This window comes from Athene cunicularia, unplaced genomic scaffold (assembly GCF_003259725.1).
Source record: "Athene cunicularia isolate RWA unplaced genomic scaffold, athCun1 SCF_172, whole genome shotgun sequence".
Lineage (NCBI taxonomy): Eukaryota > Metazoa > Chordata > Aves > Strigiformes > Strigidae > Athene > Athene cunicularia.
In genome coordinates, this window is record NW_020799236.1 from 1 (window position 1) to 11,890 (window position 11,890).

Genomic DNA, 11,890 nt, shown 5'->3' on the forward strand with positions numbered 1-11,890 from the left:
CACACTAAGGAGCCAAAACCTGGGTCGTTCCGACCCGCGATCTGTATCGAAGCACCAGATTTCCCCAGGAGGGAGAGAAACTCTCGCTCCCTTCTTCCCTCTTCTGCGTCGGGTCGGCTGCTCCAAACCTCTGATCTGCCCAGGCCACGAAAAACCTGGGGCGTGAGCGACCCGAGGGGCCCCGTCGCTGGGTGCAAGAGGCGGCCGGCGCGCCAGCCGCCGCTTGGGCTGGTAAACTGGTCCAACTGGGCGCGTTTGCAAAGTGCTGCCGGGTTTGTTGTCGGTACCTTGAAGCTCTGAGGACACCTGGTAGGAGGGGTGGTAGTCAGGAAGGGGAAGGTTGGAGAGATAGTCGCTGCCCAGAGCTGCCATGGGAGGACTCCGAAGCACCGAGGAGGGCTGGTGATCGATGCTCAACACCCTGAAAGAGAGCACAGACCCGCCCGAAGGACACGCTGAGGGCAGAATTCCTCGGGCGTTATCACCAAAACCAACCCCTGGAGATACCATACCCCCCCCTGCCCCCCCAGGGTGGGTCACCAGTGCTTCCCGGGGCAGATCCCGTTACCAGCAAGAGGAGAGCAGGAAGGAAAACGAGGCGAGGCCCAGCAAAGCCGGGCTCTGGCACTGCCTTACCCCTTGGGCCCGGCCGCTGTGGGAAGAGCCGTGCCGGAGACAGGGCACTGCTTCTTGGCCGGCGGCTCCTCCTCGTCCGACGAGCTGTCCAGAGTGAGATCGATAACCTCCACTTTTTTTTTGCCCTCCGAAGAGTTCTTGCCCTCGGAGCTGACGGTGTAGAGGGAACCGGCTGCAGGGGGAAACCAGCCATCAGGGGCTGCTGCCCCAACGGAGAGACGAGCAAAACGCCGCCAGTCGTGCTGCAACCCGGCGAGAGGCTCGGGGCTTCCCAACGGCTCGTGGCAAATCCACACCCCACCCCGGAACAGAGGCAGTATCTCCACGCCGGGGTCAGGCCTCCGCAGCCCGCCTGGAATTAACGCTGCAGTTTCACCAGGAAACTTGCTTTTTTTTTTCCCCTTGATTTTTCTAGCACTTACTCCACAGCGGGGTGCTAAGTGCCTGTCATGCTCCTGGTATTTCAGTGTGACCTCAAATCTCCCAGGCGGGATCTGAAACGCTCCGAATGTTGCTTTGTAAATGTCAAAATTTTAAGTGTAAACGTTGCTTTGGAAAAAAAAAAAAAAAAAGAAGAGTGCAAACCCAAAGAGTCGGTGAGCAAAGCTGCCATACCCTCGATCCCAGCGAACGCAGCGGCCTGGCACACCTCCTGGTTCTCCTTCTTCGGTTTCATGGGGCACCAGGAGCCGTCCTCCATGAACTGTATCTCGTCACAGTCCGTGCAGGAGTTCAGGATTTCCATGAACAACCTGTCGGGCGAGAGCACAGGCTGGGGAGAGCCCAGACGGCGCTCGGGAGGGGGCTCCAAAGGGCTACCGAGAGTCGCTGCTCTGCAATTGGGGCCGCTATCACCTGCCCGGGGGGGTTTTACGATGGTCAGTGGACACAGGAGGGCTCTGTTCAAGCCCCGCTGTGCAGGTTCCTTCGTTACTGCCTCTGCAGAGGCTGCCACAGCAGGGCAGCCAAAATTCTGACAAAGGCGTCTTGCTCTTTGGGAGAAATCTCTCCCCGATTGGCATCGCAGCAGTTTCGGGAACGAAAAATCAGATTTTAAGTTACTCGAGGCCGTAACTTGTCTCTGTATGCCAGCGCTGGGGGATAAACCTCAACAGAAAAACACTCTCCAGGGTAGAGGCCGCGCGAGCAGCCGGCCCAGCTCACCCGTCGATGATCAGGGCGTCGTACGGGGCTTTCTTGTCGCACACGGGACAGGTCCACGTGGGCTTCTTCTCGTTCATCTGCAGGTAGAGCGCGGCGTCGAAGCACTGCAGGTGGGTGCAGGTGATGGCTCGGCACGGCACGATCAGCCTCATCTTCCCCAGCTGGGCGACAAGGAGGAAGAACCAAAGCTGGGTTTGGGTTTCTTTTTTGGTTTTTTTTGTTCACGCAGCACCGAGTCACCGCAGCGGCGGCGTTCCCCGTTTCCTCCCCGCAGCCCCTGCCCGGCACTCAAAGCGTGTTTGACCAGAGAAGAAACTAAATATCAGTGAAGGAATAAAACACAAAATAAAAGAAACATTCCTGTGGGTATTTTTGCCTTTTTGCTTTGTTTTTGAGCACGCTTCCTGCTAGCAGCGAGGGTGGAAGGCCAGCACAAGGCATTTTTTGGCTGGGCAACAATCTCAGCTGTTTTTTTTTGTTTTTACACACAAAAGCAAGTGCTTCTGCTTTTATTTAGGAATCAAAGCTGAGTGCTCGACACCAGCGGGGCCGCAGCAGCGCCAGCTCAGGCCAAAGCGTTCTTACGCGACGGTAACGCGGGAAGCCGTTCGCCAAGAAAAAAGAAAAAATGAACAAAACCGTAGAAACCTACTGGACACATCAGGGAAACTCGTAAGCTCGTTGTGGCTATCTCACTGTCAGGATCAGCTGTTAGTTTTTCTTTGACTGAAAGAAGAGGAGGGGGAAAAAGGTCTCCTGTCAGCATCCTCCTTCTGTACGCGCGCAGATACGCACAGACGTGATTTATAATTTGCACCGTGACACTTATTATGCAAATTACAGGCAGGTAACGCTTGGGGCAGCAGATGTTATTAGCATTAAGGGCTCTGGCAAGAGTCTCCGTGGCCAGACTGTATGTGCAGCACAAGCAGACAGCCCCTACCCTCCCGAGTTCAGAAACGACCCCACGGGGGAAAGGCCTGGCTGTCGGGAAGGAGAACGGAACCCGAGCGTAAACACCGGCCCCGCTCCCGCTGCTGCTCCCGCGACAAACGTTTTGAGAGAATCACAAGGGAGACGCGCAGCGCCCCGGAGGACGGGTTGATCTCGAGCTTTGTTGAATGGGATCACTGAGAAATAATCCCGGATTTTCACCATCTTGACTTTCCTGTCAACAGGCCGGGCGGGCCCGCGAGAAGGGGCGCACGTGAAGACCGAAGACCCGCGCTGCCCTGGCGTGGGGACCGAGCGCTGCCCTGCTTTCCCGGGCGCCGCTCAGGCTCGGCCCAAAGCCCAGCCACGCCTTCGCGGGCCTAACGCTTACTGAGGGCTCGCGAGTGGTCGGGATTCCGGATGCCCTTGGCTCTCAGCTTCTGCAGCAGCGTTACCGACGTCAGCTGCTTCACCAGGTACACCGACAGGGAGTAGTTCTGTCGGGAGGAAGGTGACGCTGCTCAGACCTAGAAAAACCCTCCGCAGAGGAGAGGGCTCTCCCGGGCCTGCACAGCTCAGTGAAGGAGCGGCAGGGAAGGGGCAAGGGTTTTCAGCGCGCTCACCCTGCCGAACTCCGAGGACCAGTTCACCACGATGGTGTTGGGGACGGTGGCCGAGAGCCGCGCCAAGGGCGTGATGTTAACGGGGCGGCTCGGTCGTTTCGGCTCCACGCCGTTTTTCGTGGGTGGGAGATAACCCTGCAAAGAAAGACAGGAAGGTTCCCTGGCGTCGGGTGAATCCTCTCCGAGGCGTTAGAGCCACCCACAAGAATCTTACAAACCCAACGATCACGGCACGCTGTCCCTCGAGACGTGTCGTGTCACACCTTGGAGCTTGCAGAATTTCTCTCTACCGGTCTCCAAGGGGTACGTTATTGTGCCTCAACGCCGAGAAATTAAGAATAAAGGTTCCCTCCACTACCCCGACGAGCACGCTGGAACCCCATCGTAAGCCGAAACAGCGTCAGTCCGGGATGTGCCCGAACAGCACCGAGTTAAACCCCAAATCCTACAGGGAGGATCGAGGCTGGGAAGCTAAAAACTCACACCCCGTGACAAATCTCCCGTTGATCTCGTTTTTGCTTCATTATATCCACACTCCAACTCGATTACTGCAGCCCAAGAGTGCCTTTTCTGTGATTCAGAGAGATTTACATCCCCCTTTTTTCATCGCCCTCGGTTAGACTGGGCAGCTTGAGGCCGATTCAGGAGCCACCACCCATCGCAGCTTAAGCAGAAGCGAAACAAAAAACAGGGTTCCCGCGGAGCTGCAGCAGCTCCTCAGCCGCACTGACTCATCCAAACCAACGCAAGAAACTTCTCTGTGACCGGGGGGACCCTTGAGCCATCTCGTGTCTCACAGGCGCTTCCCTCTTTCCGCCCCCACGAGGCCGGAAACGACTTCTGGTTTTATTTTTAATTTTTTTTTTTGGAAGCAGGTTACTTTATTGCGTCGGCCAAAACCAGGCAGAATATCCGAGGCCAAAAATGCAAATCTCGAAAAATATGAAGGGAGCGGCTCCAGCGGAGCGTTAGAGGCTGTTCTGCAGGTTTGATTGCAAAAAGCGCCAGCTCCAGCGGAGCGAAGCCAGCGTGGGGCAGCTGGCTGACACCTTTCCTGGGCGTGACACCAGATCGTGCCCCTTTATGGGCTGTGAACTGGGGCAAACACTTTTTTTTTTTTTTTAAAAAAAAGAAAACCCACATTATCCAGCACACAGGACCCCAGCCTTGGCTGGAGCACCCAGGTCTTCCTGCAGCGCAGTAAACTAAAGGCAGTGCATTATTCCACTAACCTCAGAATTTACTCTGCCTTTTTATTATCGAGTTTCTTCTCAAAAAAAAAAAAAAAAGAGAGGGAATCTGCTGGTTTAAAAAAAAAAAAAAAAATCAGGCCCAAAGTTTGCATATTCTTCTACTTAAAGACCACACTCCTCGAATCAAAGAGCTTTCGTCACCGATCCACAGCCCTGTAACACGAAATCAGTTCTGTGTTCTAACCACACCATGTCCTCGAGGCAGTCTTTAATCTCCGGAAAATACATTCCCACTGCACTCCCAGGGAGCCGCAGCTGTGTAAAAGGGGCAGATTTTAGTCTACAACGTATTAAGAAGAAATAAGATTTACTCACGGGCAGGGGACAGAGTTTTCCATTGACCTTGACAAATAAATTAGGAGGGAAGTAATCTTCTTGGGGACAGCTGGTTTCACACAAGCAAAACCTAAGAAGCAGGAGGGAGAAACTGGCAAGTAAGTGGTGACGCTCACAAAAAAAAAAAACAAACCAAAAAAAAAACCCACCACACGGCAGCCAAACTTCCCTTTAAAAAGGGAAAAACCACGTTTTCCAAGCGGGGACAGATCAATGGCTGGAAAAACACAGGAGCAGCCGAGCAGCCCCTAACGCGCCAGCGACTTCCAACGGCGGGCGGGCGGCGCGCGCAGGGGCAGGGCTCGTTTTGATTCAGCCCAGCCGACAGTTTAGGCTGCCCAGAGTCGGGGTTTCGAAGGCAAAGCGTATTCCTCTGGCCTAACGTCATTCCAAGCCCGACAGAAAGCGCTCAGGCGGGGCGGGTGGCTGCTGCTCGCTCTGCGCCCCCCCTGCTCCCCGCAGTAATTCCCGCGCCGGGAGCCTCGTAGCTGACGGTTCCACCCAGGTCCGGGCACGATCGCACCCGGCGTCACCCTACAGAATGCTGCGGCACTTCGGGACGCAGGGAGCTACGTCGGTTTGAGTTACCCCACACAAGGTCCCGAGGAACTAAAAACTTGTATTTGGTCCCGAGCGAGTCCTGCAGGACAGAGCAGGCACCTCAGAGCTCCTCTGGCACCACGGCCTAGCGCTGCCTGCCCCAGCGCAGAGTCAGTCAGGTTGGAAAAGACCTTTCGGACCAGAGCCCAGCACCAGCAGCAGCCCAGACCGGGCCGGGGGTCACCCCCCTGCTCTGTGGTCTCTCGGAGGAGGCAGCTCCGCAGCCCACGAGCCGCCGCATCACGCCGATGCCGAGCTGCACCACCAACGTTCTCAAAAAAAAACCTAAACCCGATCTTACTGGGTTTTTAACCTCTCTCTCCGCTCGCCAAATAAAACAGAACGAAACGGCGAGTTAATCTTTTTCCTGCTTGGGAACACGAGATACCGCCAAGGCACGTCAGCGGGAGAGAAGAAATGGTGCCACCGTCGTTTTTAAAAGTTTTGCTGAGTAAGGGCTGACTCCTCCGGGTGACGGGGTGCACCCTGGACACCCCAGGAGGCTCCCGAAAGCTTCCTGGTGGACTATTGGTAAAACTCCGTCTCATCCCCAACACCCGAACCACAGCGAGAGGCACACGCGGCGAGAGCGGTCCTTTAAAAACACCCGTGGTGTTATTTTGTGCTACAGCAGAGACGTTTCCGAGCCTCCACCTCCTGATGCGTTTCAGGGAACAGGATGCCCCTCGGCTTCGCTCCGGCGGCTCCGTGTGCAAGAGCAGAACAGACGGACACAGCAGGAAAACCGCGGCAGCGAAGCCCCAAATCAGAGAGACATTGCCACGGAATCGCAATTAATCCAGAACGTCCCCCTGAAAGGCAACGTGCTGCTCCTGAATTAAATCAGCTTTCAAACAACTCCACGCTTCCAGGGGTCGCGCCCAAAGCCCTCAACTCATCCCTTTTTTTTCCCGCCCCCCCCCTCCAAGAGCTCAGCGGCGATGCTCCGTCTCTTTGCCAAGTTCAAATCTCCGATAAGAGAATTTCACTTTCTGCCAAGGGTCGAGCGTTGGGCAAGAGCCTCCTCAGATCCTGCTCGGTGCTGCGGGGCAGCGTGGGAGGCCCCGAAAAAACCACCCAGCACCCGGAGGATCGCCTGTGAAGCACTTGCAAGTATTTTTCTACTCGCGGTCTCCAACAGGTCTCGCATTCTCGTGAGTAACAACTAGGTGGGTATCAAAAAACGTTTTAAATTTTAAGGTCACGTGGCTTTTGCCTCCAATTCTGCCTTTTGCAATCCATCTGCAAAAAGGCAAATAATTAAGACGGAGAAGAGAAAGAAGCAAGTTCCACGTAAGCGTGCGGAACACCGAAAAAGATTTAAACTTTACTATGCTTAAAAATTGAAAAAAAACCCAAACCTGGCGCGCGAGGCCACATGGGCCAGCGAAGTGTCACCCAGAGACGGCTCTTGCGGCCTCACCGAGTTCAGGCAGACCCTCGTGGTCTGGTGTTGCACCGTTGATCAGAGGCTCGTGCCCCGACAGAGGAACCCGTGTTCAGAACACGGCACCAAACGTGTAACGTTCCCTCCGAGCAAATCGACCGGCGATTTCAAACCAAATCAAGTGCCAAAAGCGCCATTCACCCAAATCAGGGACAAATTAATGCTGATGCCGAGGGAACGGGACTTAACGCGTTCATTAAAAAGAAAGGACCTTACCTTAATTGCACCTGTATAGTATAATCACATTTGGCACCTGGTAAGATATCTCTGCAACGGAAAAGCAGCTCTTCAGTCCATCAGCAACGCTTAATGGAGAATTACAACGCCAACAGCCTAACATTTTATTAAATTATATTGCTATCAATACATGTTACCTGGGGCAGGAGTAAAACCAGCGCAGCTGGATTGTAAAAACAGGGACTACCTGTCCGAACTGGCAGGCAAAACTCCCCAGCAAGGACGCGAAACAAAAAAACCCCGTCGAACAGAAGAGAGAAAAGGAGAAAAAACAACCTCAGAGTCTCGCTCCTGCGGAGCGTTAAGGTAACGCCAGCTGCAGCGTCGCCAACGCAAAGGAACGGTTGCGTTTGCAGGCACGGGTGGAGGGCAGGCCTGAATTTTGGGATGAACTAGCCTGGTTTTATCCCAACGGCCGTGTTTCCCTTCCTGCATACAGGAGTTCCAAGCTGCAGGCTCTGAGGCAAAGACCTCGGTGGTGCGGCACAGCTCCGCCAACATCAAGGATTTTCACCCCCAACTCGGCGTTTATTCCGCGCTGGAGCTGAGGAACAGGAGGAGCTTAAGATTCAGCTCTTCCTCCTGTTCCGACCATCCCTGACGCCTCATCTGCCGGGCTCGCTCACCCAAACTCTGCCCATTTTTTTTTCCTCCCGACTCCCCTCTCCGTTCTGCCGGGGAAGAGAACGCACGGCGCCGCCGCCGCCTCGCTTACCGGGAGGTGAGGATCTGTTGAACTTGCTGGGGGGTTAGAGCGAAGGTGAAGTGAGCTTCCTCAAACCGCTGACTGTTCGTCGAGGCTGCAGAAGAGAAGTTCAGACAAATTAAATCATTATTAAGCCCTTCTTACCCCTGCAGGCGCCAATAAACAAAGGGCAGCTTCCACGAAAAGCAGAAGGCGACCTGTCGTCAAAATTAACTGCAGTTCCGCGCAGGGAAGTCCCTGACCGCGTAACCAAGCGCCGGGGCTGTCAGAGGCAGATGTTTGCTTTCCGTCGTTTTATTTATAAGGAAAACTTAAGGATTGGAAAGAAAAGGAGGCTCTCGGGGATTGCAAACGGGGAGGAAACAGGGAAACCTGCCCACTCGCTCTGCCGGGCCGGCAGCAGCCTCCTGAGTCCACGAGGAGCCACACGAGGGGATCGGCGGAGGGGCTGGGAAGAGCAAGATCCAGTGGGGAGCTAAGGGAGTGCCAGAGGTCACCCCCTGCCCTAGAAACCGTAATTACTGGGGGCAGGAATAAGTACAGCTGCTGAACAACGATCATTTTCTCCTCGGCCAGAGTCACGGCCAAGTGGGAGAAAACCAGCCCCGTCCCCTGATTAAAAATAAACACACGTGAGGAACCCACCTAAGGGGAGAGTCAAGAATTTGACGGGAGGGTTAGTGACCAGCACGGTAAAAACGTTTAGTGCCAGATGGATGTAAAAATAAACCAGGATTTCCCCCCTCTCTCACCCTGACCTTAACCAAGTTACTTCTTCTGCGCCTGAGCTTCTCCCTTGGTAAAAGGGGCGGGCGTCCGCGCCCCTCACCGCAGGCTGAGCTGCTTTACTGGTATTTGCAGAGGATCAGTATTCAAGGGTGAAGACCACTGACGCCGTAAGCCCACCTGATTTGCAAAGAGCCGATTTGGCCACTTTTGCCCTTGTTTTTTACAGCCGTCAGGAGAGGTCCTGAGCAAGAGCAGCTCCTGCTGGTGCTCTCTGGGACGCGGAGCGTCCCTGGGTCAAGAGAACACGAAGCTGAGGACGTTATCACCGTGGCCCGTGTTCGCGTAAGTCCCACAGTTCGAGCCTTTATTTATTCTGAGGAATTTGGTGACACTTGTGACGAGAACCCGAGGCAGCTGCAGACCCGCGGAGGTTGGCTCCGTCCTCGGGGCCACCCCCACGCTGGCCTCCCCCAAAAGCAGAGATTCCTCAGCAGGGGAAGGGTTTTTCCTTCTCCAGCCTCCTGCAGCTCGGGAATGCCAGGAATGCAAGGCCCAGAGTTTCCTGGCAGATCATCTGCCAGCTCTTCCCCGGCCCGGCAGCGCCGACAGGCTGGCAGACCGGAGGGGTTCCGACCATCTTAGGACTTTCTGTCCTTTCTCCATGACAAAATCGGGTCCTGATTCTGCTCCCAGCAGGGCCAGCAGAGTAAAGCTGCTCAAAATCTGCAGCTTTCTCTGTGCTCTGCTGCCTCCGTTTATAACCAAGAGCCAGCCTCCACCTAATCAGCAATCTCTGAGCCGTGTTCCTGCTCCCGACGTCTCCAGACGGCACGAGAGGTTTGGTGTAGACGGGGAGTGGGAAAACCAAAGCCTGGACCTTCCTCCCTTGCGGACCACGAGGCTTTATCATAACCCCCTGCCACTGTCTTCACCTTCTCCATCCCCATTTGCATTATTTCTTCTTACATCTTGCTTATTTCTGTTTGTTTTTTTTTTTTTTTCCCTCCCCTGACACCACAACCTTCATATCTGGAAATAACAAGTCGCCCCAAGTAACTAAACCAACAGAATGGGAAGGGGACTTTTACACAGCAAAAGGGAGAAGACAGACACAAGCCACCAGAAGCCAAAAATAAAAGTTGACCATCCCTTAGGAATTACATAAAAACTCTTTCAAGATCAAACACAAAAGTAACGGAGTTTTATCAGGGGAGAGAAAAAAAAAAACCACAATAATTTCTTTTGCAAGGCGAGTATCCCGTTTCAGAGAAGAGGCTTAACCACAGGTTGTCTGAGAGGCTGAGCAAAGCCAAACCGAAGGAAAAAAGCAATTTTTAGCAAAACAGTAACAAAACCAAACCCCCCAACAAAACACATGGGTTTGGTTGCCAGTAGAGACGCTTATCTCCACTTTAGCAAACATTACTATGTTTATATGAAACAAAAACAACCCCGAAGCCAAGCGAAAACCATTTAAAAGGCCTAAGATGGGTGGATCTAGTCTGGAGAGGCCAGCAGGGCTCAACCCAAAGTAAAAATACAATTTACAACTCACTCTAAAAACCAAAATAAAACCTTCATAAATCAGAACAAAACCTTCTTCGGGAGCCCAAAGGATCCCAAGCGAAGCCTGCGGCGGCGCTTCCAAACCCACCAGCAATTCCCGAGCAAACTCCGTACTCTACGTCTCTCCCCACCAGCCTTTTAAAATTAACAAGAACCACAACTTTTGGGGAATTGGGTAAAAAAAAAAAAAAAAAAACAAAAAACCCACGCATTTTCTTTTCCTGTTTTACAAGCGGGGAAGCATCGGAGCGCTCGGCCTCCACATGGCACGGAGAAACAAGCGGCTTTGCCCTCTTGCCGTACCCCGTTTCCGCTCCAAGATCCCCGTTTGCTTCCTGCCCAACGTTGAGTTCTCTCACCAACGCGGACCCGGCCCCTCTCCTATTTGCAACAAGCTAAAAATCATAACGCACAAAAAGGTTCATTAATTTTACATACTGGAAGGGTTTTAGGACTGGACTTTTGTTAACAATTAAGGCAGAATTAGGACTCCAAGGCGGCGGAGGGTTTTTAAGAAGCGCTTTTTGCTGGAAGTTGTATAACACCACTTGTTTGCAAAAATAACAAACTGCTTTTCGTAATTAACTCTCCTGGCAGGCGCTAATTTGTTTGGAAAGGGAGCCCGCGCCAACTGAACCAGGTTTTTATTCTTTCAGGGTTAGGACCCAAACGCTGACGGTACCACAGCCCAGAGAAAGCTTCACGGTTCAGAACACAGAGAAAGGTAAAACCGGTAAATAATCCCAAACTTTTATGCGCTTGTGAAACACGTGCTTAGCAGAAAAGGTGTCGGCTGGGAGAGAAATGGCTTTTTTCATGCAAATTAGTTTGGAACAAGACCGACAAGCAACTCAAAGCTTCCATCTCTGGCAGCCCACACGAGCCGGAGACGGAAGTTATCGGTGGGATGGAACCGTGGAACCACTCTTCTCCGGTGAGGACAGGTGGGAGAGTTGGGGGGTTCAGCTGGAGAAGAGACGGCTCCGGGGAGAGCTTAGAGTGGCCCCCCAGGGCTGAAAGGGGCTGCGGGAAGTGGGGGGGGACTCGTCATCAGGGGGCAGGAGTTTAAACTGAGAGAGGGGAGATTTAGGTGAGATCTAAGGCAGAAATTCTCCCCTGGGAGGGGGGCGAGGCCCTGGCACAGGCTGCCCAGAGAAGCTGGGGCTGCCCCCTCCCTGGAAGGGCTCAAGGCCGCGTTGGACGGGGCTTTGGGCAACCTGGGCTGGGGGAAGGTGGCCCTGCCCGGGGAAGGGGGGTGGACAAGATGATCTCAAAGGTCCCTCCCAACCCAAACCATTCCATCACCCTACGAAGCCCTGCTCAGCCCTGGGCATCATCCTTCCAAACCTGCCCCGACGGAAAGCGACCCGGCTCCTGACCTCCCCGGCTGACGGCAAACGGAAGGAGCCTCCAGAGAACAGGCGAGGCGAGCGTTTCCCGACGTACCTAACGTGGTGGGTTTTATCAGCTCATCGTAAACGTCGTAGAAGGGCAGCCTCTTCATCTTGACATCGGGGTGGACGGGGTGGATGGGCGGCGAGAGGTGCTGGACGTCCGCCTCGTGCTTGGGCCCCAGCACGGGCACGGGCGGCAGCAGAGCCGGCGGCGCGGCGGCGCCGTGCTCGTAGGGCAGGTGACACACCGCGCCCTGCGTCAGCGC

General features: G+C 54.2%; 1 protein-coding gene across 1 annotated transcript in view; it reads right to left on the reverse strand.

Moving 5' to 3' along the window:
- Window positions 1-34: 34 nt before the first annotated feature.
- Window positions 35-11,890, reverse strand: part of LOC113490609 (E3 SUMO-protein ligase PIAS3-like) — a gene marked incomplete at its 3' end in the record, with an annotated part of 12,187 nt that continues 331 nt past the window's right edge. The window contains exons 2-12 of the mRNA XM_026867134.1: window positions 11,677-11,878; window positions 7,945-8,029; window positions 7,209-7,259; window positions 4,925-5,015; window positions 3,357-3,491; window positions 3,125-3,230; window positions 2,453-2,526; window positions 1,801-1,961; window positions 1,252-1,388; window positions 637-808; window positions 35-421 (exon numbers count right to left, since the gene is read on the reverse strand). Of these exons, the coding sequence (XP_026722935.1) occupies window positions 35-421; window positions 637-808; window positions 1,252-1,388; window positions 1,801-1,961; window positions 2,453-2,526; window positions 3,125-3,230; window positions 3,357-3,491; window positions 4,925-5,015; window positions 7,209-7,259; window positions 7,945-8,029; window positions 11,677-11,878 (1,601 nt within the window). The remainder of the gene's footprint in view (window positions 422-636; window positions 809-1,251; window positions 1,389-1,800; window positions 1,962-2,452; window positions 2,527-3,124; window positions 3,231-3,356; window positions 3,492-4,924; window positions 5,016-7,208; window positions 7,260-7,944; window positions 8,030-11,676; window positions 11,879-11,890) is intronic.